Raw genomic sequence first — 25,504 nt, 5'->3', positions numbered from 1 at the left:
GAGAGAACTGCAGCTCCACCAGGGCCACCTGCCGCAGGCCCCCGGTGAGGCACAATCCCCAATATGTATCACAAAGACGAGGGCAGCGAGGCTTCCAGCACACGGTGGGAGGCCCAGTGCTGCGTGAAGGCCCTGCGCTCCAGCTCTCTCTTCTCACGCCCCCCACGTTGAGACGTGTGGCCCCTCTTACCGCCAGCTTTAAAGGCAGAGACAGTGAAGCTCAGCAGGACTAAGGGAGACACCCAGGGCCGCACACCCCGCGCTGCCAACCCACACAGCCGGGTCACACAGACGTGAGCGCCCAGCCCTGGCCCCCTCGCCCCGTGGGGCTCTCCCTCCCCTCAGACGTGAGCGCCCAGCCCCCCTCTCCCCTCGGGGGGGCCCCCCACTCCCCTCAGAGGTGAGCGCCCAGCCCTGGCGCCCTCGACCCGCGGGGCTCTCCCTCCCCTCAGGCACAAAGCCCAGGAAGGCCCTCCTGCCGTTTCCTGGGACAGGGCAGGTTCTCACTTCCAGTCTGACGGGAAAACGCTAGGGGTTCTCCCAGACAAACCAGCTGCATGGAGGGAGCATCAAAGGAACAGAGAACATCTCTGCCCCTAAGAACTCCACAGTCTAAGCTAGACGGCTTTAAACAAATCCCTGTATCTCTAGGGCATTTCTGGCCCTGAAATGTATTTCCATCTGATCTGGGACACATGCTGTGTGTGACGCGCTGACACTTTCTAACCCTCTTTCCTTCTTTTTTAATTCAAGTATAGTCGGTTTACAATGTTACAGTAGTTTCAGGTGTACAACATAATGATTCAATACTTATATAAATTATATTCCATTGAAAATTATTATAAAATATTGGGTATATTTTCTGTGCTGTACAATATGTGCTTGTGTGCTCAGTCGCTCAGCTGTGTGCAACTCTCTGCAAGCCTATGGATTGTTGCCTGCCAGGCTCCTCTATCTACGGAACTCTCCAGGCAAGAATACTGGAGCGGGTTGCCATGCCCTCCTCCAGGGGGTCTTCCTGACCCAAGGATCCAACCCCAGTCTCCTGCACTGCAGGCGGATTCATTCTTTACTGCTGAGCCATCAGGGAAACTCCACAATATACCCTTGTTGCTGATTAATCTTATACATAGTAGTGTGTATCTCTTAATCCCATACTCTTAGGTTCCTTTCCCTTTTTTTTTTTTTTTTTGCTGCACCTCGCACACACGGCTTATGCAGGATCTTAGTTCTCTTACCAGGGATTGAACCTGTTACGGAAGGTTCATTGGTAGTGCAGAGTCTTAACCGCTGTACTGCCAGGGAAGCCCTTTTCTTTTTCTTCAATGTGTCAACCTACTAAATTGACTCTGTGATCGAAGATTCTGGATGATAGCTTGAAAAGCCCTGTTCCAGAATGCCCTGTTTTAGCTCTAATTTTAAAAATAAATAAATAAAACAGAAAAAAAAAAAAAACAATCAGGAAGCTGGCCCTCACAGCTAGCTTAAGTGTCTTAGGCTTCCAGGTCACTTCAACACGCACGGCTGCACACGTCCCGGGGCGGACACAGCAGTGACCAGGGTGGCCGTGAGCCTGCATCTGGAGTCCGCTGACCCACACCCAAGCACTGCCAAAGCCCTCCGGATTCTTGACTGTAAACTGCGAGCCAATGCCACTCACCCCCAAGCTTGTCGCAGGCCACCTGCCCGGGAGCTGGTCCCCACTGCTCCAGAGGCCTAGGACTGCCTAGGACGCAGGCGGGAGGGGGCCAAGCCTCGCTGCCAGACAGGCGGAGACATCTGACTCTGGCCTCCACCCCACAGCGCCTGACACCCCCCAGTGGTCGCGGGCAGCTCTGTAGCTGCGGACCGGCCCCTGCACCACGCCTTCTGACCTCTCAGGTGGAAAAGGTCTGTTTTCTACAGGAAGCGAGACCAGTGAGGTGGTAGCAAGCCTAAGCTACGATGGGGCCTCAGCCAGGCGCCCGTCCTCGGATCGCACCCTCAAGCTGGGCAGATGGACAGGTAAACAGGTGACTGTATAACCCACTGTGCCAAACAGTGTAATGGAAACCCAGGAGTCCAGGGAGAGAGCAGCTCATGCTGGAAGGCCCACTCCTTAATCCTAGCTGAATTTTTTAGTAGGAAAAAACCACAAATTGCTAATGTATTAAGAATCAGAAACTGCCACCACCAAGCCAAGTCTAAAGCCCGGAAGAAAAGCATCCTTGTCTGCTCTTGTTGTTGTTTAGTCACAAGTTGTGTGCAACTCTTTGCAACCCCATGGACTGTAGCCCACCAGGTTCCTCTGTCCATGGGATTCCCCAGGCAAGAATTCTGGAATAGGTAACCATTTCCTGTTCCAGGGGATCTTCCCAACCCAGGGATCGAACCCGCATCTCCAGCATTGCAGGCAGATTCTTTACCAAGCCACCAGGGAAGCCCATCCTCAGATATACCCACAGCAACAGCAGGACTGTCACGACTCCAGCGCTACCCCCCCTGTGTGACTGTAAGCTCCCTGAGGCTGGAAGTAAGGTCACCTGTTCAAAATCACATTACAAATATCACAAGACTGGAATCTTGAAAGATGGAAAATCCTTTCCGGTTCCTCTGGAACTTGCTCTATATTTGTCCAGAATCAAAATTACAAGAGGAAGGAAGGGTGGGTAGGATGAAAAGCCTCCCATAAGGCAGTCAAAAATAAGACTGAATCTGCTGGATGCTTAAGTAGGTCTTCTGAAAGATGAGGCCAGAGCCCTCAAAATTAGACTTTAAAAGTCATCTTAAGATTATAAAGTCACTGTATATGTGTGTACTAAAAGTTTCATATGTCCAATGTGTATATTTGAAATACCTGCTTCTCAGTATGAAGATTCATTAACAATCTAAAAAGAGGGTTATCACATGGTCCAGCAATCCCACTGCTGGGCATATATCCAGAAAATATGGAAACTGTAACTCGTCTAAGATACACGCACCTCACTATTCATAGTGGCACTGTTTAAATAGCCAAGACATGGAAGCAACATGACAGATGAAGGGATAAGAAGATGTGGTATATATACACAATGGAATATTACTCAGCCATAAAAAAGAATGAAATAATGTCATTTGCAGCAGCATGGATGAACCGAGAGATTACCCTAAGTGAAGTAAGTCATACAACGAGGGACAAATACCACATGATAACAGTTACATGCAGAATCTAAAAAAATCACACAAATAAATTTATTTACAAAACAGAAACAGACACTGAAGATAAAACTTATGGTTACCAAAGAGGAAAGGGGAGGAGGATGAGATAAATTAGGAATTTGTGATGAACACATACAGACTACTATACATAAATAGATCACCAACAAGGACTGTGTATCACAAGGAACTACATTCAGTATCTTAAGCTATATATACATGTACGTATATAACTGAATCACTTGGCTGCCCTCCTGAAACTAACACAACATTGTAAATCTACCATGTGTGTGTGATGTGCTTAGATGCTTAGTTGTGTCTGACTCTGCAACCCCACGGACAGTAGCCGCCAGGCTCCTCTGTCCACAGGGGTTCTCCAGGCAAGAATACTGGAGTGGGTTGCCATGCCCTTCTCTAAGAGAGCTTCCCAAACCAGGGATCGAAACAAGGTCTCCCACACTACAGGCAGATTCTTTACCATTTGAGCCACCAGGGAAGCCCAAAATATCATACTTCAATTTTAAAAAAAAATCTGTTTCTAATATCCTATTTTGGCATTTCTTCATTTTTTAAACTACTGGGCCTGGGCACTTGAGAATGGCCATGTGGTTAACAAGGACACTCTTAGAGCTCTGGTCCCAGCAAATGAAGCAAATGTCAGCTACCCAACTCCCAAACCAAAAATCTCAGAAAACACCTGGCTAAAACAGGACTCTTTATGCTCCGTCCTCTCTCTCTCTCGCTTTGGAGGAGGGAGTGCACCGGGGAGGTCAGTCACTAAGGCTCTGGGGGCGGTGGGAGTGTCTCAGGCCTCTGCACCCGATTTAAAGGTTTGCGGTCTCTCTAAGTCATGCTGGCTTAAAATAAAGACAGAAAGCAGTAACCTGTTCATTGAGTTACAGGCGATCTCACGTACACTGTCTCGTTTACCACTACTCAGCTCCTTCAGCTATTATTATGATGCCTGGCTTAGGGGACACAGACACAGAGGTTGAGTAAAAAGCCAGGAGGTGACTGGGAGGGACACTCAGATGGGCCCAGACGCTGCCCCCAGGCCCCACAGCATCTGTGCCAGCAGGGGCAGCATGTGAAGGGGGCACACGTTCACTCTCAGAAGACAACTGAGTTTCAGTTAATACCCCCTCTGATGTCTGAAAGCAGTATGCTACCCTAAAGTCTCAGGTTTGTGATGTCCCTTGAGAAGCCATCTGGGGACGTCCCTGGTGATCCAGTGGTTAAGAATCTACCTGCCAATACAGGAGACACGGGTTCAATCCCTGGTCTGGGAAGATTCTTCATGCTGCGGAGCAACTAAGGCGGGTGCGTCAACTACTGAGCCTGTGCTCTGCAACCGGAGAGCAGCCCAGAGCTCTGCAGCTCGAGGAAGGCCACACGCAGCAACAGAGGCCTGGTGCAGTCAGTAAATAAACAAAATTTGTAAAAAAAAAAAAAAAAAAAAAAAGAAAAGAAAAAGAACCAGTCTGTGAGTCTGGGAGGCAAGCCTGTGCACAGCGCCCGAGAAGAATGACACGCCCGCGACAAGAGACACCAGGAGCAGCAGGCTGACTGCCGGGGCGCTGCAAGAGGCTCGGGGGGAGGAGCCGCGTGTGTCTACTCCCCAGAAACACAGGGAAAGCAGTCCTGAGGACAGAGGGATGTCCAGGCGGACAGGCCCTGCGTCCCGAGGAGTGGGTGGAGGTGACTCCATCACCACCTGCGTCTCTTCACGGACCTCACCGCCCCACTGCACTCACCCAAGGCCTTAGGCAAGACCACCTACAAAAAAAAAAGGGAAGTGGGAGAAAACTCCAAAAAAGAGCAAAATTCCAACGATTCTGTGGTCCATCAGATCAGAGAGCTGGTCTGAAATGTGGCCCCATTTGCGCACAGAATCTCTGAGTCGGGAGGCCGGTGCCCCAGCACCCACACCTGTTCCCCTCCGGGGGGAGGTCACTCCTGCCTCCGAACAGGCTCAGGAGCCACTACCCAACTCCCCACTCCCAGATGGGCTCCCAAGAGCATGCGGAGTGAAGCAAGAGGCCACACTGAGCAGAAAGACCTGGGTTCCTCTGCTCAGCGTTACGCAGCAGCGGGAATGGGAGGGAGCCCGGGGGAGAACAGATACAGGTACAATGCTGGCTGGGCCGTAGTGCACCTGAAACCATCACAGCCTGCTAGTCAGCTATGCTCCAGTACAAAATTAGAGGTTTTAATGAAATTAAAACAGAAAGACCTGGGTTCAAATCTCTAGCCCTGCAACTTACACACCGGGTCTGCTGGCATCCCCTGATGCTGTTTCTTGCCTTACAAAACAGGGACAGTGATTCCCCATTTCCTAAGTTGTTGTGAGGAGTAAATGAAACAACACACCTAAAAGACTGCATCAGCAAACAGCCACTCCTAGTAGCATAAGCAGAAACCACCCAGCCCTGGGTAATAACTAGATCTCATTCTCGAAAAGAAAAAGACTTCAGAAAGTTAATGAGGACTGACCATTTTCAGAAAAATCAAGGCCGCGGAGTGGGGAAAACTACACTCCCCCGCCTTCTGGAAGGATTCTGAAACCTCTCCACCACCGGCGCCCCTACCAGACGGAGAAGTGGCTGGCAGGTCTCTCCTTACCTCCAGACTCTTCACACTTTATAAATATACCACACGACCCACCAGAGAGTGCTCGCTGCCAACCTCCTGGGCTAAACAAGCCCAACAATATTTGATCCGGAAATTAGACGTCCAGGCAGCCCGGCCACACTGAGTTCAAAATAGATCTCTGTGACCTACTTAGTCTTCCAGTACCATTCCCAACGCCAGACCCAAGGGGGCGGGCGGGCCCGCTGACTTCCGCAGGGCCCTGCACAGCACCCCAGCTTTCCTGTCATTCGAAATTGTGCACTGAAACAGTGACGGCTAGAGAAATTATCTTGGGAGGGGCCAGACAGAAACCTTAGCTTAAAAACAGCTGATTCAAACAGTTGTTAAAAAGCAGAGTCTCAAAGTCATGATGAAATTGCACCCCTCTGACCAGCTCCCATGATGTATTTTCATTCATTTAAACAAAAGGCTGCCACCTCTCTTGACAGTCCATTTTCAAGCTACCTATATCCCTCACCCTCACAGTTGTTTCTGGAGTATCTATACCTTCGCCAGGACACAGTGGGCTCCTTGAGACCTTGTCTTCTTACTCGTGATATTTCACAGCATCTTGGTGCAGCGAGAAGCAAGCACTGCGTTCATCAGCACTGCCTCACCAGCTAGTCTTCCAGGTCCCACCCACTCCCACGCTTGGTTTCTCAAGATTAGGGAATAGGAAGAGACAGACGTTGCTGGCTATAAAGATGAGAAAGGCACAGAAGACCAGGGAAAGCTACTACATAGTTTCAATCACTAGGTAGCTACAAAACAGACCTCCTCTATCATAATTCATTTCACTAGGACGGTGTGAGCCTTGGGGCAGGAGACCGGGGAACCAGGAAAGTGAATCCAAGGGCCTTGGCAGAGTCAAAGCCAGTAAAATCCCAGAGCATTCCAACATACAGCACAAGGCAGACAATGGAATATTGTCTTTCAGCAACTAAGCAACGGTGGAGGAAGCAAGCTGACGGCCAAAACCAAAGGGAACAAGTCGAAGCAAAGCTGCTAGTCTTCGCATCCAAATCCACCCTCCCAGGTCTCCAGCATCAGCAGCATAGACTCCTCTCCCAGACTGAGCTCTCAAATATCCATCCCAGAAATTTACTCGGTAGGCCTTTAGTTTGTTTAGCACTTTGACCCCATCATGACATTTAATCCTCTGCAATCACGAGGCAAGTAGAACAAGCCTGCTTTCATCGCCCACTTAGAAATGAGGAAATTGAGGCCACAGCATGTCTAGAAAGAAAGAAAGTGAAAGTGAAGTCGCTCAGTCGTGTCCAACTCTTTGCAACCCCATGGACTGTAGACTGCCAGGCTTCTCCGTCCACGGGATTCTTCAGGCAAGAGTACTGGAGTAGGTTGCCATTTCCTTCTCCAGGGGATCTTCCCAACCCAGGGATCAAACCCGGGTCTCCCGCATTGCAGGCAGACGCTTTAACCTCTGAGCCACCAGGTCTACCCCATGGTAAAAATCAGGTCTACTGCACAGACCTTCAGGTACCTGAGCTCTAGCCCGCTGGTCTTCCCACTAGCTCCTATGGCTGAGTACCTTGTGGAGACAGAACTCTAACACACAGGCAACACACACACACACACACACACACACAGGTGCAGAAACCGTGGTGTCACTTACGTCAGCCACTTGTGCCCCAAGCCAGGTGACCACCCACCTCCCTGTAAACACACTAAACACAACTCCAGAGCTTTCAAAGGAGAGATACACACACTGCTTTCTGCAATCACATGGTGATCGCAGGGCAGGGTAGGTAATCACAGACCCCAGCAGCCACAAATCAGAGATCCTAGACCTCTGAGTGCCAGCACCCTGGGTCTACATCCTGTTTCCGGGACTCCTTACTCTCTGTGACCTTAAGCATCTTTGTTTCTCTAAATCTCAGCTTCCTCATTTCTAAAATAAGGAGTTTAAAAAAAGGATCTCACTATGAATGTATTTCATGCCACAGAACTTAAAAATGGTTAAAAAGGTAAGTTTTCTATATTTCACCACAATAAAATAAAATGGGCTAGCATTTATATTCTTAGAGAACCTCACAGGTTCTTAACAAGGATTAAATAAGAGTTTAATGGCAATTCGTATGTGTGCAGCACATACTAAAGCGAAATAAATAGCTATTTATTATTTATAGAAATTTTAATATTAATAGCCTTTATTATCTAGGCAATACGTGCTCAACATGGAATGCTGAAAAACAAAAAGATAAAAAGAATCTCCTTTAATACTAAAATCCAGAGGCAACCACTGAAATAAAATTCTTTATGGTATTTTTCCGAAGCATAGATATTTCGTAAATTTGGAATATAATATATAGTCAACTTTGTCGTCATGATCCATTCTTTTCTGCAAAACTGCAGAAACAACTCTCTCTACAACATCCAGAAATAAAGGGACTTTGTTCAGGGCAAGGATCAAAAGTTGCATGAAACTTGAGGCAGGAACACAGAGCTCACGCTGAACAGCTGGGGACACCTGCCCCCAAAGCCAGGAGGGAGGTGTCCATCAAACCCCGGCCACCTGTTCCTCCCTCCCCACTGACGCTCACCCAGAGAGCAAGACCCCGGGGCCTGGCCAAGGAGGACAGGGGCCACGGGGAAGCCAGTGGGACCTCTGCGCACCAGGTCCCCGCCCTTGGGAGCTCCTGCAGTGACAGGGGAGCCGCTGCAGGCAAATCACCCTGGGGCCTGGAAGGAGACACGCATGACAGCCATCCCTTCCAGCCCCCGGGAAGGAGGAGGTCACCAGGTCCAGGAGACAAGTGACGGCCCCAAGGCTGCAAGGATGAAACCAGTCCCAACTTCGGGCCAGAAGGCTGAGCTCAGGGTCCTGAGGTAGCTCACAGATGCCCAGTTTAAAAATTAAAACACACAATAAACAAAAAGAAATCATCAAGGCCAATATCCAGTATGTATGTATAGTCCTTATTTACTATGTGCTTGGGGCACGTCCCCAGTGGTTCAGCGTTAAAGAACCCTCCTGCCAACGCAGGAGCCGCAGAAGACGCAGGTTCGATCCCTGGGTCGGGAAGATCCCCTAGAGAAGGAAATGGCAACCCACTCCAGGGTTCTTGCCTGGAGAATCCCATGGACAGAGGAGCCTGGCAGGTTACAGTCCATGGGGTCACAAAGAGCTGAACACGACCGGGCGCACACGCTGGGAGCGCATCAGCACAGAGACAGTGGCGCCTGGGCAAGGACAAGGGCCTGTTCTAACGGGACCCTGGGGCTCTGCCTGGCTCCCGCCCTCCGGCAAGGCCTCTCTGCCTCTCATGCGAAAATGAGGCCAGACTCCACTGACTTCTGGGGATGCCACATGAGCCAAAACTTCCCGGGGCATCCAGCAAAAAAGGAAGCTCTTCTGCTGGGCTGGGGAAGCAGCCCCAGGACCAACTCCGGAGAAAGAAACACGATCCCACAAAACGCACTTTAAGGTTCTGTCCCCAGCAAGGCATGGCCTTCCCCCACTTTCGTTTCAGGCGGGTGAGTATTCTGTAGGGAAGCAGGGGCAGGGAGCGAGGGGCACCCTCAAGGCAATTCCTGAAATCTGACAGAGGAGCAGCTGCTCCGGGCCCTGGGGAGTTCTATTTCCATCTCTGCTTACACATAATTATCTCCTAAAGCAGCGCTCCCCAGAGGGCTGACAGCACCAGTGGCCCCAGGTCACCTCCTGGACCGGCTGCTCCTTCACCAGTGTCGCAGAGGGAGGCCTGGGAGACGGCCCAAAGCAGGGCCACCCGCAGCCCAGTCCTCTCAGGCCCGGATCGCAGCTGTGCCAGGCCCTTTCCTCTGGAGACGCCGAGAGGAAATCAAACGGGAGCCAGATAAGGAACTCCGACGCCGAGCAATCCGCAGTTATGAGTCCCTGGGGGCCATGCGGGCCAAACCAGCCCAGGCCCGGGCCATCAGGCCAGCCATGCCCGGGGGCCTTCATTCCGTCGACGACGGGGCTTGGACACGGGCCCGAGTGTTTTCACAGCAAATAGGAACGACAGCGCACAGCTCTGCCGGGCGGCGATGAGCTGGGGGCAGGGAGGGTCTGCGAGCCGTGACTGCCCGCGCGCCCTGCGCTCTGCAGGCCAGGGGAGGCGGCCCGAGGCGCTGACTCCGCTCTTCTCACGGTGGCGGGATCCACGGAAGGATGCGGGCGCCGAGCGCCCTGGGCGCACAGGCCTCAGTCAGTAGTTTCTACGCCTGCCGGGGCGCGGCACCATCCTGGGCGGCACCACCCGCGCCAGGCTGGCGGCAAGACGCGCCCCAGCCTCATCTGCTCTCTCTTCTTGCCTGTGATTTCCGCGTGGGGAGCGGGTGGTGCACAGGCATCTGTGAGGAGGCAGGACAAACAGGAGAGGGCGGTAGGTCGAGGGTCAATAGAGCAGAGAGAAACAACCGCAGCAAAATACCCAGGCACCAGGAACACGGCGCTGCAGCGCCATCTAAACCTGGAAAAGCCTCCTCCGGCTGCCCACCTGCCAGTGATGCTCACTGTGCTTGCGGTTCGACACTGGCTCCCATCCCACGGGGGCAAAAGCCCCCCCGCCAAACACACATACGCGCACGCACACACACACCTTCCACCTTCGCGCCCCCACACCAGCCCGGCAGGCGCACGCATCCACCTTGAGGCCTCCATGGCCGGACCGCGTCCCCTCCACACTACAACTCCCGTCAGACACGACTGCTCAACAAGGCCTGCCTGGACCCACTTTCAGCGCCTCACCACCCCGTGCCCAGGCGCTCCCCTGACGTCTCAGCGACCATCCCCACCTCACACACTGTTCTGGGTCCACCAGTGTCCCCACAAACCCACAGCCACCTGGAAGCTGAGAACGTGACCCCTTCTGGAGAGAGGGCCTTCAGATGTACACGGTCAGGGCGAGGCCACGTGGAGGAGGGGCCGGCACGGAGACGGGCCACAGACACAGGGAAGACGCCGTGCGGTGATGAAGGCAGGGAGCAGAGGACGCAGGCACCCCCAGGAATGGGGCGATCAAGGGACAGGTCTGCCCTCGGAGCCCCAGGACAGCGAGAGAACAAGGTCCTGGTGCTTAAGCCATCTGGTTGGTCCTTTGTTGCAGCACACTAGGAAACTGGGACGTGTACCATGAATTGTGATCAGCTATTTATGGTCTGTTGCCCCTCACCAGAAACTAAGCCCCACAAGAAAAGGATTTTGCTGTCTTTTGCTCAATGCAAAATGCCCAACGCATGGAATAGTGTCCGCCTGAAAACATGTATTTGCTGGACAGAGTCTGAGTGAATGAAGACAAGCCTACAAGTGAGGTGGGGGGCTGTGCCCACCCTACAGAGGGCACAGCTGAGGGGCCAGTGTCTCAGCTCCACTCAGGGACAGCAGAGTCAGGACCAGAACTGAATCGAGAACTGTTCGTTCCTTTGAGAAGCAACCTTGAGCTCCTCCGGGCGCTGAGCGAGCCATGGCCACGCGCGCCCTCGGAGAGCACACGCGTGGAGTAGAGTGCAGGAAGCGCAGGCGCCCCCTGGGCAGGGCCTCGACCTGACCCAGGCCACCCCAGGGCCGTGTCCTCGCCTGCAGAGTGAGGGCAGCCGGCCGGCCTGCTGGTGAAGACGCAAGCAAGGCCCGTCTTCCCGGGCTGCTTCCGCGAGGCCTTCTCAGGCCCGGGAGCCGGGGGACAACTGTCCAGCAGCTGACGCAGGGCAGCGCCTTTGAGCGCTGCTCTGAAGTCTGGCTCGCGCTGCAGGGCACTTGTGCTTGCACGCCCCACAGTCACACCCTGGCACACACACGCCTGGCCTCACAGCACTCAGAACTCTGCAAGCCCTGCGGTCTGTGGGCTCACCTGTGTCCCCACTGGGCGGGCGGCTCTGTTCGTCCCCCGCGCACACAGGGCTCCCCCAGCACGCTCTGCTCCCAGCACCAAGGTTCCCTTCTGCACCCGGGCAGCCAGGGTCCTCTGGAACCCTGGGCACAGCCTTGCCCACGCTCAGCCGGCAGGCCTCTCCTGTTTGCAGGAACCATCAGAAAACAGCAGGGACTTCAGAAGAGCGTGCCGTTGCACCCACATGCACTGCACACACGCGCGCGGTCAGGGCAGGAGGCCGCAGCAACAGCACCCCAGGGCTGGTGCTGTTGGGAGCGCAACCAGGCAGGGGGTGAAGCGAGAGCCCCCCACTGTGGGCTGCACTTGCCGGCCCTCCCTGCAGCGACCTCAGCTCACAGGAGCCCGGAGCAGCAGACAGCAGACTCTGCAGGGCACCCCGAACACTGCGTGGTCCTCTTTTCCTGCAGCTAGAAGAGGCAGCACGTGGCCCATTTACCCGGCGTGGAGAACAGGGTAAACAGACCCAAGCCTCAAGCCCAGAACCCCATCCCACCTCCACGTTGAGCTACCAGGTTCACAGCTGGACAGCCCCTCTCACGGCCCGGCTCGGCCTCAGAAACAAAGCAGAGAGGCTGTAAGAGGATCTGCAGGACCCAGTCACCCTAAGCAGGGGGGCCTCTGCTCTGACAGCCACGGTAGGGCTGGCACAGGAAGAGAACCCCGAACCCTGCACCCCGCGGCATTCCCACAGCCCCGTCTGACCCGGCTCTGCCTGTATCCTCCTCGACGTCACCAGACGATGCGCACTACCACATTTACCGAAGGCAACACTCCTTTGTGCATTCAGAAACGCAAGGAAAGGGGCTTCCCAGGTGGCTCAGAATCCGCCCACAGCACAGGAGACCTGGGTCCAACCTCTGGGTGAGGAAGATCCCCTGGAGAAGGGAATGGCAGCCCACTCCAGTATTCTGGCCTGGAGAATCCCACGGACAGAGAAGGCTGGTGGGCTACAGTTCATGGGGTCGCAGAGTCGGACATGAACTAGTGATTAAACCGCCATTAAGGAAAGAATATAAACGAAAGTAGTAGTTGCTTACTACTGCTGAGTGCGTGCTGGCAGTGTGCTGATCCTTACACACGTGACTCTCGGAATCCCCGCAACAGCCCTGTGGGGTGGGTGCTGATATTATTCCTGGTTTACAGATGAGGAAACCGAGGCTGGGGGAAAAGACAACTTTACTTACGTCACACAGCCACGAACGACAGCGAGAGCAGGAAGTGGAGCCTCCTCCCACCCCAGCTACGCCTCCATCACTCCTGCCTCCGGGCCTTCTTTGACCGGCAGGTGCAGGACACTGCCATTAAGTCAGAGCCTCCCAAAGTCCACTGTGCGGCTCAGTCCACAGGGAAAGGCCAGGTGAGGCCTCCAGATGCTCCCTCTGCCTGCCCAGGCCGCTCAGGGACCGCCCGTCACGATCTTCCCAAGCGAGCCAGGAGGGGGCAGAGGGGCACCGCCTGCTGCAGGGACAGCCCCGCCGCAGGGTGCTGCTTCACACCGGGAACAGAGCTTGTCCCGAAGCCAGAGTGTCTGACTTTCTGGCACGCGTTCCCCTAGCTCAGCTCCCTGGCCTGGCACCTCTGCCTCGTCTACGCAGAACAGAACTGCTATCAATGCGCTGCTTACAAGCACTTGCCTCCTTGGGGAGAGGCTCGCAGAAAGACTCTGGCAGGTCATGCCAGAATTAAAACGATCCATTACAGTGCCCAGCCTCTGGGAAAAGTGGAGAGAACGTGAAACCAGGAGCACTTGCTTCCACTGCCACATTCCCACCCCTGTCTGCAGGACACCCTGAGCAGAGCCGTGGTCCTGGGGGCTCAGCGTCCCCATTCTCCAGGGCCGTGATGCCTCCCCCACAAGAAAGATCCGAAAGTCAAGTGAATCTCATAGCCACACCAGCGATGGAGAAACGCCTACTAAGCACTATCCATTTCTATCGTCTGGCAGAACGGCAGCCCACGGGGAAGGGGCGACCTCATTATCTATTGGTGCTTTAAACCCGCCCAGCCCTCAACAGCACAGCATGGGGATTCGCTCTACCAGTTCAAACATGTGGAACCTGTGGCATACTGACTCCACTCCTAGAGAATGTGTGCCTAACAGTATGCATGTATGAAGATATAATAGCAAAATTAACGAGTTAGATTATGTCTGTCAATGGAGGACTGACTCATAAATTATGATACATCAATACTATAAAATATTTTGTAGACAAAGAAAGAAGAATGCATGAAAAGATCTATAAGATCCATTATATGAAAAGATCCATATATATGAAACAACATATATGATGCAATCCAATTTATGCTTACAGAAGAAACAAGACTGTATGTCTCTGGGTCTGGACAGGCTGATTGGAAGTTCCGATGGGTCATGGCTGAGGAGTCAGCAGAGAGGGGCCCTTTGAGGGAGGGGTCCCAGGGGAAGGAGAACTCTGTATCTGCTGCTGGACTTCACTAAGTGATGGGAGGATGGGGTGCAAGAGTGTAACAAATTCATGTATGGCTTAGAAAAAGGCCAACAAACTGATCATGATGGGAGGGTGGGGGCAAGAGGGTAACAAATTCAAGAATGGCTTAGAAAAAGGCCAACAAACTGATCATGATGGGAGGGTGGGCGCAAGAGGGTAACAAATTCATGTATGGCTTAGAAAAGTGGCAACAAACTGATTGAAAAATACCACCACCACCAAAACAGGATTTGTTTGTGTTCTGGCCAGAAGCTGCCACAGCAATTTGAAGGAGCTTGGGGCCACACTCCAAGGTCTTCACCAGAATGGATAAAGAAGTTCAAGTGCAATCTCTAAGCCACAGACACACGGATCAGGGTCGACAAGGAGGAAGGGCAAGGCAGATGGCGCAGACAGCTCTGGGCAGCGCTGTGGGGCAGCAGCTGCCCCCTGAAGCCGCTGGGCTCCAGGAGCCACTGTTCCAAGACTTGCCTCCCTCTCACCCCACGGGATGAGAAGAAAGAAAGAACCAGAGTGAAGGAGAATTCCCTTTCCCACAGCAGAGGGGAGGTCACCCTGTCACCAGCAGAGCCACTCCCAAGTGAAGCTGGAGAACAAGGGAAAGCAGGAAACGTATCAGTCGTTAAGTCGTGTCACACTCTGCGGTCCCACAGACTGTAGCCCACCAGGCTCCTGTCCATGGGATTCTCCAGGCCAGAACACTGGAGTGGGCTGCCATTCCTTTCCCAGGGCGTCTTCCCAGCCCAGAGATCAAACCCGGGTCTCGTGTACTGCAGGTGGATTCTTTACCATCTGAGCCACTTTTCTGAGGCTCCAAGGATAGCCGGGCTGGCAGCCCAGCGTCCACCCATTCAACTCCCTCTGAACAACCAGTCAAGCCTCCCTTCACATTCAATACTGAAGCTGAACCAGTATACACATCAGAGGGTTCTGCCAACAGAACAAGAACCACGTGGAACAAGGAGAGATCAATCAGTGATATCCTAGGTAAACACAATTACTCTTTCTGCTTGCCCACAGTAACATGTCTGTAAATTTAAAGATTTGATAAAGACCTTGTTTGCTTCCTAATAATAACTAAAACAAACACACAAATACACAGCTAAACACAGAGCAAAAAGAAAAAGAGGGGCTTTGCTTAGGACATGATGTTCAGGAGGCAGACTGAGAGCTGGCGTCCCCAGGTCAGGTGCTTTCCTCCCACTGGAACAGGTACCCATCAGTGCACCAGACACACGGGGCACTGGAACAGCCCACAGCGAGGCAACCACCCTCAGGACAAGGGACAGAAGCCCCGTCTTGGGGGGAAGGCGTGTCCCCCACACGGCGGGGCAGCGGAGTCGCTGTGCGTGACTCACCGAGGCGAGGCCTTGCCTGCAGAAGCCGGGAGCAGGCAGGCCCAGCAGGGACCCTCAGCCACCTCGCAGTGAGGAAGCGGCCCAAGAAAAGCCAGGACCTAACCACCGGGCCACAGCTCAGCAGGAGCTACCTAAAGAGTCCGAGTGTTTATGCAAAGAAAATGAGAAGCCTGGGCAACGGACGCCGGCACTGGCGAGGGGAGAGGGCCTGGGACCAGCGCACTCCTGACGTGGCGGCGGGCCCTGTACAATGAGGACACGTAGGCCCCACGAGCGCCCCTGGGCTTTGACGCCGCTTCCCTGCTCCCCACCGCACTGCACCCCTCGGGGGGTGGGCTCACCTCCCAGCAGGGCCGGCCACCCCGAAAACTTGCCCAACAACCAGCCCCGGATGCCTAGTGACCACCCGCCACCCCCATCCAGAGCGGAGGCCCATGGCCAGCGCGGCCCGCTGGGTCCCCCGGGAGCAGGAGGGTGCGGACTCCACCCAGGGAGGCGGCCTCCACGGGGGCTTTTCCCCTGCGATCGTTTCGCCTGAAGTGTGAACATTCAAGCCTGCCATCCCTCAGGGACTGGGGTCTGAGAACCTGAATTCCATCCCGAGCTGCTCCAGGGAAGGTGGCAACGAAGGCCAGGTGGGTGGGCGAAGACAGGGCAGGGCTTGGGGCTTATCCTGGCACCTTCCTCCTTGAGAGCCCACAGGAGGCCGCCGTGGTTTCTAGAGAGGCTCTCAGTCTGCACATGGCATTAATACCCGCCTGCGGCACAAGACTGGCCATGAGGGTAAGTGGGGAGAGCGGAGACCTGGCCCCTCATCTCTCAAGCTCAGGGCTAAGGACGGAACACCGTCCACGGCCAGCAGCCCCCGTGCTCCACCACCTGCCAGCCTCAACGGCGTGAGTCCAACGCTCACGCTCTCTCGGGCCAGTTACCCTGACGGCCTCAGTTCTCTGCTGCCCCTCGGGGGCTCCACGCAGCCCCCGGGGCCGCCTCTAACCGCAGCCCGACCCAGCCCGTCTCCGGGACGGAGTCCAGCGCCAGCAGGGCGGCCTGGCCCCTGCCTCCCGCACTCTGGACTCACAAACATCAGGGCTGCCACGCGGGCGAACATCCCACCCCGGCTCTGGGGATGCAGGCGCTTCTGAGTTGTCTCCTCATCTGAGCAGGGGAATAACACGACTGACATCCGGAGCCCCTGTGAGCCCAGCAGAGGACACCCCGGCTATCCAAGAAGGACCACGACTCTCCCTGTCCCCATGCTGGCCCCAGGGTCTCCGCTCTTCACGACCTTGTTGTGCTACTTCCTCACAATGAACGAACACGGGCAAGCTCAGAAAAAAGGCACGTTCACGATCTAAAGATGAAGGGTCATAAACATAAAAATTAGGCTCCCAAGATGTGAAAGACACCAAAATTAACTCATTATCACAATAATATGAGAGGAGGGAAGAGACTGGAAGAGAAGAAAAAATCACTTCGGAGGAACTGCTTTTAAAATATATGGCCTTGCGACTTTTTCTTAGACTTCATTTTTTCCAAAGATTTAGGAAGATTACATTTCAAAAGCTCACAAAGGAGACATTTCTGGGGTTTTTTTTAAAATTGTTTCTTAATTAATATCTTCAGAGAACTAAGAAGTACTTTTATAGACTGACTGAATCTTAATAAAATTCTCAGAGAAATTCTGGCATCAGTCACAACAAACACCCTCTTGGAATTTAATTTCATTTTCCGCATACAACTTACTATGGAAACTCATTTATGATGATACCACAACCAGTCAAAATCTGCCTGGAGCACAAAAACTTCAAAGTGCCACAAGAGATCCTATAGGACTTGATGGAAATTGGTCCCATATTTAGCCAAATCCTCATCTAACCGAATTCCCCCATGACAAACTGTCCAGATTTTACCGTCAAAATCACCTCTTCCATCCTCTTCGCAGCCCATAGCTTCCCTACCCTCCCACCATATACTACAGCTCTATCAATGCCTCCTTCCGGCCAGAAGTCCCCAAATTCGGTCTCTTTCCCTTTTTGCACAGAACGGGCAAAAGGTAACTAGCCACATCCATCTTTAGCCCCTACCAAAGACCTGTTCCCTCTGGTTTCTAGTTTGCTTCAAGCCCCACCTTTCTTTTAATTCTCACTTGTAGTTGATTCACAAGGCTGAGCCAGTTCCAGCAATCCCCTCCTTTCGGATGATGCTAAGACCCAGAATATTCACTGTGTTGAGAGTGCAGTGGGAAACCAAAAACTAAAAGAATTATTTATAAGTACAAAAACGTACTTTAAAGCCTATTTCCCTGGAGGACAATTCCTACTGGAAGACTTAATCAATCCCATTATTCCAAGCACCCATGGGCAAGGGGAGAGGAAGGGGTGAATGCTAACCATCACTGAGTACCTGCTGCAACTCACAAGTGCATCTCATTTAGTGCAAGGCAGATATTATCAGCCTAATTTTACATACACAGAAAACAGGCTCAGAGGGATTAGGCGACGGGCTCAGCATGTACACCAGGCCCACCAGACACTGGGCTCCTGAGTCATGGACTCATAAGCTTCCAGAGTCCTCAGGTGCTTAGGATAAAACCTGCCCCGGGTTGGAGGGCACTTTATAGTTTACACATTGGTTTTCACATATAAGATCTCATTTAATATCTCAATCCTGTAAGAAACAGTTAAGAATTACGTTTCCGTGGGGGAGGAGCTTGGGGGAGAAGGGGTACATGCATATGCATGGCTGAGTGCCTCTGCCGTTCACCTGACACTACACAACGTTGTTAATCAGCTACATCCCAAAACAAAATAAAAAGTTAAAAAAAAAAATTACTCTTCCACTATCACAAAACATTACATGTGTGCATGCTGTCGTGTCCGACTCTTCGTGACCCCATGGATGGTAGCCTGACAGGCCCCTCTGTCCGTGGGTTCTCCAGGCAGGAACACTGGAGTGGGTGCCGTTCCCTCCTCCAGGGGACCTTCCCCACCAGGGATCGAACCCACGACCCCTGCTGCATCCCCTGCATCACAGGCAGAGTCTTTATCGCTGAGCCACCGTATCTTGTCCTGCCTGATACATGGTAGGGGCTCAAATGACAACTATTATTAGCACCAGAATTTTTATTAATTTAATAGCTCTCAGTTAAAGTAAAATTTTATACAAGAAACTGACAGAAAAGGATTACTGAAAATAATGTGATCAGACCCAATATGGATTTGAAAGCTACTAATGGAAGAGAACATTCAGTTATGATAAAATATACACACACACACAGAAGCCTCCCCGCCTACCAGCACCATGGCTTGACCGTGAATGTGCCATTTGACCCAGCCATGGCATTTCAACTTCTCAGCATCCAAAACAAGATGGCCGGGAAGTGCCTCTCAACTTCCACTGACAGACTGTCCAGAAGGTCTAGGGAATAGGGGTGGAGCAGACACATTATTACCTTGAGCTATTTTTAATGTGCTGTATCTAATGCACTATTTGCCTATTAACTTCATTCACTTGAAACCTGGGAGGTTCAGAAATGCCACATGCAACAGGAATCAGCCCCCCACTTCTCAAGTCAGCACGGAAGAGATGACAGAAGTGTGGTGGTACACAGATGGCAGCATCAGCCAGACAGAAGGAAACGCATGGTCCTGTGGCAACAGGAGGGGCTTCCAGGTCGCTCAGCGGTAAAGCATCGTCCTGCAGTGCATGAGGCCCAGGTTCAATCCCTGGGTCAGGAAGATCCCCTGGAGGAGGGTATGGCAATCCACTCCAGTATTCTTGCCAGAAAATCCTATGGACAGAGTAGGCTGGTGGGCTACAGTCCACGGGGTCACAGAGTCGGGCATGACTGAGCACTCACCCACAGCAAGGGGAGACCCTGAGGGTATTATTCTTCGAGTAAGACTGCTCCAAGTGGATCCACTGCACATCCACTCCAGGCTTGAAGGTTCAAACAAAAGAAAAAATTCAGGTCCACAGATGAGACATACATAATTTTTTAAAGCACAGTTAACAACTTTACGGTAATGACAGCTGAACAGGCAATACACTAATTGTCCACATAAGAACAGTACCCCGACTGAAAATCCAGTACCAATTATTGTTAGTTTTTGGTTCTGTTTTACCTTATGCAGCCTCTCTTGCTTCTGAGCTGTGTTAAGTCCACCCTAATTTCTTCATAATAGGCTGAGGTGGACTTTGTGTGGCTGATCTAGGTTCATAAGGAAAAAGATATCAGGTTCCCTCAAACAGCTACTCCTGGCACCTAAGACTGCCTAGCTCATTCTGTATACCACATTTCGCAGATAAAGAAACTGAGTTCCAAAGAGGGGAAGTGATGCACTGGAGGCCACCAGTTCAGTCGTTCAGTCATGTCCCACTCTTTGCCCCCCATGGACTGCAGCACGCCAGGCTTCCCTGTCCATCACCAACTCCCGGAGCTTACTCAAACTCATGTCCATCAAGTTGATGATGCCATTATTGGAGGCCATAATCCTTGCTAACACATCTAGGACTAGCACAAGGTCTCAAGGCCTGCAGTGTGGATTTCCAGCTCTATCACTGTTGCAAATGACCTGGCAAGCTTGTGTCTTGAATACAAAGTTTATTTGAAGGGGAAAAAAAAAGCTAACGTGAGTCATCTCCACTGTCAAGGGGCACCACACAGATTATTCCAATAAAGGATCTGCAGAACCACTTGTTTCTGAAATAGCCAGCCTCAGCCCGAGAATCAAAGGCCATGTCTTAAGCCCCTTCAGGAAGACCACAACTTTGCGAACAGAGGGGCTGCTAGGCTTTGCGGATCCGTAGCCGAACCCAGGAAATACCGACGAGGCTGGTGCTGAAGAGGGGAATGGGGGTGGGTGCGTGAGGCTCAGAGGGGGGTCAGAGCTGCGTTTTCTCCTGGCAACGGTTATGACTGCATGCAGCCCAATCCTACTGCCCACGGGACCCCTAAATATCCCATCCACTCAGGGGTCCCTCATCAACTTCCCAGACAGCAGCGCCGCAGTCGGGGAGGCGAGTCTAGCAGACGGGGAGGGGAGGTACTTGGCCCAGGCGATTGAGGAAGCGCGGCTCTGCCGCCTCCTCCAGCAGTTCCAGGAACTCCCCACCGGGTCTCCGGGCGCCCAGAGCCGTCCCCAACTCTGAGCCCGACCCCCCCACCGCCGCGTCCGCCCCGGCAGGGGGGAGGGGGCAAGCCCACCGCCGCTCCACTCCGCCCCCGGCTCCCCGGCGCCCCCCGCGGGCCTGCCTTCCCCCTGCTCACCGCGGGCCCCGCCGGGCACCTGCGGGCTCCAGCCGGGGACCCCGAGCGCGCCCCTTCCTCTCCGCGCGCCGAGCACCCGCGCCCGCCGCCTCCGGCGACCCCCGTGCCCTCGTCCCCCGGGACCGCCGCGCTCCCGCACTTCCCGCCCGGCCCGCTGGGCTCGCGGTCCGCCCCAACTTTCCCGGGCGCGGCCCCGGCCCGCAGCGCGGGGACCCCGGCCCCGCTCAGAGACGCGCGGCCCCGCGGCCCCCGCCCGCGGCCGGCACGAGTTGCGCTCGGGACGCGCTCGGAGCCCGGGCCTCGGCGGCCGCCCGGCTCTACGCAGGGCCGGCGCGGCGGGAGCCGCGGGGCCGCCGCCCCCCGCCCGGCCCGGCCCGGCTCGCGCCGCCGCTCACCTCCGCCCGCGCCACCGCCGCCGCTGCCGGGAAGACGTGGCGGTGGCCGCTGCTCGCGCTCCCCGCCTCGCCTCCCGGCGCCCGGGCGCGCGGCCCCGGCCGGCAGCGCCAGGCGCCCTCTGCCGCCGGGAAGCCGAATCCTCCCGCCCTAACCCTAATGCGCCGGCCCGGCCCGGCCGCCCACCCGTGCGACGCGCGCGGCCCCTCGCCCTACTCTCCACCGCCGCTGCTCCGAGACGCTCCGCCGGAGGCCGCGGGCCGGCCTCGGGGAGCCCGCCCCGGCCAGCTGCCACTCGCCGCCCCGCCGCCGGTGCGGGTCGCGCCCCAGGAGGCTCCATACCGTTTCTGCTTCCCTGAACCCTAGCCTTTGCCCCGGAGAAAGTCAGGTCAGGCTGGGAAGCAGCCGGCTTCAGTCCCCTCCCCTAGCTTCGCGCCCCGCCCGGAATACCCAAGTGCGCCACAAACACTTCTTACGGGATCCAAGGAGCGAATGAATGAGGACAGACGTTGGCAGCTCTCCACCACGCAGGCTTCTAAACTTCCAGAGAACAGATACCCAGACCTGGATTTGTTTTTTCGTTTGTGAATTACACACACACAGACACGTGCTCAGCGTTGCATAAATAAATAAGATTCACAGTTTCAGACCTCAGACCAGCACCGAGCGGCACAGGCCCCACCGCCCAGCTACTAGGGGCTTTTAGTCGAACAGACTTAGGATTTAGATCTTCCACTTAAAAGCTGGAAGCTCTTGGGAAAGCTAATCTCTCTGAGCGGTTACCTCGTCTATACACTGAGAATAGTAAAACCTACTTCCCAGGGCTGTTGTTCGCATTGAGACCTTGCATTGTATGTGAAGTGCCTTGCTCAGCCCCTCCACCCACCTATGCTGCAGAACTAAGTGGTAGAAGCCGATATTATGATCACTAATGGGTAGCTATTGTTACTATTATTACTGACCTAGTAGGCAATAAAAACTATACGCAAAATGTAAACTAATGGCCATCTTTTCGTCTGAGGACACCCCTTATGAGTGTGGAATTGTCACCTACCCAACAGGGCCTCTCCTGTCTCTCCTCTTCCCCACCCGCAAGAATTAACTAATTGGTAGTGGGTTTTTTAAGAGCTGTAGAACCGGCTCTCCTACTGGTTTTCCACCTGGGTTTTGATGGCCAATCTCTTAATGAACAGTGTTTATCTTCTTGTAAAGGCAGTGAATGCTTAAAGGCTTCTGCAATCTACAGCCTCTACTGTTTCCTCATTGCCCCTATCTCAACACCTGGAGGCCGTCTTTTCACTTTTGACAGTCTCCTTTCTGCTTTGCATGAAAAACAGCAGGGGGTCCAATGAAGTTGCATCAGCCAGGACTGGGCTGGAATCCCAGCCTGTCCACCTTGGGCTTTCTGGAACTCAGTCCCCTGAGTTGTAAACTGTGGAGAATGACACATCTGTGGCCTTGAGATTGGTGATCCAATCTGTGAGTGAAGTGCCTGGAACATAAAGGTGTTTACTAAAAGGCAACTGTCGATTTGTTTATTTAACCGGCATTTAGGGAGCATCCTAGGTGGTTAGTGGTAAAGAATCCACCTGCCAATGCAGGAGACGCAGGTTCGATCCCTGGGTCAGGATGATCCCCTGGAGGAGGAAATGGCAACCCACTCCAGTATTCTTACCTAGAGAATCCCATGGACAGAGGAGCCTGGCGGGCTACAGTCCATGGGGTTGCAGAGAGTTAGACACGACTCAGCATCTGAGCCTAGCATAGCACAGCTCAAGGAGCATCCACTGAGTGTCATACATGCTGGGAGAGGGAGGGAGAGAAACATGGGTGAGGTAGGATTCCTGCCCTCAAAAGAGATTGAGGTCTGCTCGACGAGAAGGGCACCCACATCCTTGGGTAGAGGGGTTGGGCGGACATAGATGCTGCTAATATGAAATTAGAAAGCCTTAGTTCCAATCTGAGGCAGTGGTACTGCAGTAAAGATTGCTTTAATTCATTATAATTGTAAATGGTATTTTCCTCTAAATATGTACATAACTTTCCAAGGCCACTGCAAAAATTAATGAATAATTTTATGAGGCAAGCAGAACCACTTGATGTAGGACTCAGTCCCTTAATAAGGTGACTCCAAATGCTTCCTTATACTAGTAATAACATGAACATTGTGTCTTTGTGAAAGCACCATATAGGTTAAAGTTGCACGTCTTGCAATGCATATCTAAGAGGGACAGTTCACACAGTCACCCTAATGGCCTCTGATGACTCTCACCTCCTATGCATGTCCTTGGTGTGGAGCCTCCTCTGTTAAGCCTGGGCTTGGCCCCTGGGACATCCACAAACACGGCAAACGAGGGCTGTTTGACGAGCACTTGCGCCTTGCTCCTTGCCTTCTTGAAATGCTGTGAAGAACGTGAAAAACACCTGGTCCAACCTCCTCAAAAATGAAAGCCTGAGGCAGAGAGAGGCTTGTCATCCCAGCTGTAGCAGTTCCCCAGCCAACCCACCAGCTGAATGCCGCCATATGACTGAGCCCAGGCAAGTCTAGCCAAAATGACCCAGCCGTCCCAAGAGTTGTAAGAAATAAAATGGTGGCTGCTTTAAGCCACTGAGTGTTGGCAGCAATAGATAAACTGACAGACACGGGGGAAAGACTGCAGGCGGGAGGAGAAGGGGGCGGCAGAGGATGAGATGGTCAGATGGCATCACTGACTCAATGGACGTGAGTTTGAGCAAGCTCCGGGAGTTGGTGAAATCAGGGAAGCCTGGCATGCTGCAGTCCATGGGGTCACAGAGTTGGATGTGACTTAGTTACAGAGCAGCAGCAGACATATCACACGCAGCCATTTCCACAGTTACAAGGTCTTGGTGAAATTCAGACAAGAGTCAATACACTCATTCGTGTTTTCTGTCATGAAGCACTCAGTTGAAGTTAACATGTCTCAGCTTAACAGAGTATCACACTTCAAGTAATGCCTTCTCAAAGTTCTGCATTGAATGACTACTGAACCTGGTTAAAATCCTTTTGCAGCCAATAAGACAATGAGCTGGCAAAACCAGCTTAAAAACCACTTTAAACATAGCTCCTTGGAACACAGCAGGGGTTATAGAGGTTGGGTGTTCATATCTCCCATTTGGTTATAAACTTCTTGATGATGAGCACTTCGTTCTATTTGACAGGGTTTCTCTGTAGATCGTGAAACATCCGAGAAGGAAGGGAAATTAAAGATCAGCTAATCTCCTACCTCATTTTGCAGATGAAGGCACTGGGGCTCAGAGAATTTAGAGATTACAAGAGCCTGACAAATTCTCAGGGTCCTGGAGCTAGCTTAGGGCAGAACTGAGAAGACCAAAAATCTTCACACTGTTCATTGGACTGGATTGTTTGTTGGGTTGTTTTTCCTCTGTGACACTGGTTGCTCACAAAAATATCCTCCCTGTGCTCAAAATAGCTTTACAACTTTCCTTTGCATTTAGGATAAAATCCAAAGCCTTCATCTGGCCCCACGAAGCCTGGTGCAGCCAGCCCTCGGGAGCATCGTTTCGGCTCCTTCTGTCGCTGGTCACGCCCTGCCCTCTCCGGTTGTCTTCCATCCTGTGTCACTCCACTCAGAGTCCAAGCCCTGAATGAAAGCCAGCTGGACCTGGCTTGGTCACGTGGCCTAGCTTGATCACAGCACCAACCCAAGAAGAATAGGCCTCCCCTAAAGAAAGCCCCCAAAGAATCATCATGTGTTGTCATCAAAAGAAGAGAAAGTGAACCAAAGGTGACCAAAACCAATGGGCATCTACTACATCATCTCAGGCCTCAGCTCAGCTGTTGCTTTCTCAGGAAAGCTTCTCTTACCTTCTGCATCTCTTATACTCTGTCATGACACTCCTGACATTTCACTGTCCTCATCACATTTTATAATTACATATTTGTTTGTTTGTTTGTTTGTCTCCCCCCATGAGAGAAGGGACTGTGCTGTTTGCCCACTGCTGTATCCCTGGAACCTGATGTAGAGTCTGCTGCATAATCGGCTCTCAAAATTTATTAAATGAACGAATCAATGAATGAATAATCTAGGCCTTTGACTCTTCTGACTCATTCCATATGACATTAGCTTTATAGGAATGGTGAAAAAATAAAACAAAGAGAATGTGGTGGGTATAGATTTGTGGAAGACACACCGTGCTGGGTCTGTCCGTGATACTGCGAGGAGGACACGTATTTACCCTCAGGGTGAAGGAGGAAATGATACCTTGCACATCTGAGATGGGCCGTGTTGTGCTGGACTATGCTGTCTTTATTTTTTTAGTTGTATGTATTTTTGGCCGTGCTAAGTCTTGGTT

General features: G+C 52.9%; 1 protein-coding gene across 1 annotated transcript in view; it reads right to left on the bottom strand.

The window, feature by feature from the left end:
• LOC110142110 (uncharacterized) overlaps positions 1-24,763 on the bottom strand; it is a 112,212-nt gene extending 87,449 nt beyond the window's left edge. Inside the window, exons 1-5 of the mRNA XM_070457386.1 lie at positions 24,628-24,763; positions 23,513-23,571; positions 21,172-21,381; positions 19,632-19,717; positions 19,367-19,446 (exon numbers count right to left, since the gene is read on the bottom strand). Coding sequence (XP_070313487.1) covers positions 19,367-19,446; positions 19,632-19,717; positions 21,172-21,381; positions 23,513-23,571; positions 24,628-24,763 — 571 coding nt within the window. The remainder of the gene's footprint in view (positions 1-19,366; positions 19,447-19,631; positions 19,718-21,171; positions 21,382-23,512; positions 23,572-24,627) is intronic.
• Positions 24,764-25,504: the final 741 nt, after the last annotated feature.

The sequence above is a fragment of the Odocoileus virginianus genome, chromosome 28 (genome assembly GCF_023699985.2).
Source record: "Odocoileus virginianus isolate 20LAN1187 ecotype Illinois chromosome 28, Ovbor_1.2, whole genome shotgun sequence".
Taxonomy (NCBI): domain Eukaryota; kingdom Metazoa; phylum Chordata; class Mammalia; order Artiodactyla; family Cervidae; genus Odocoileus; species Odocoileus virginianus.
The sequence above is the reverse complement of the archived record's forward strand: the minus strand, read 5'-3'. Positions and strand labels throughout refer to the sequence as shown.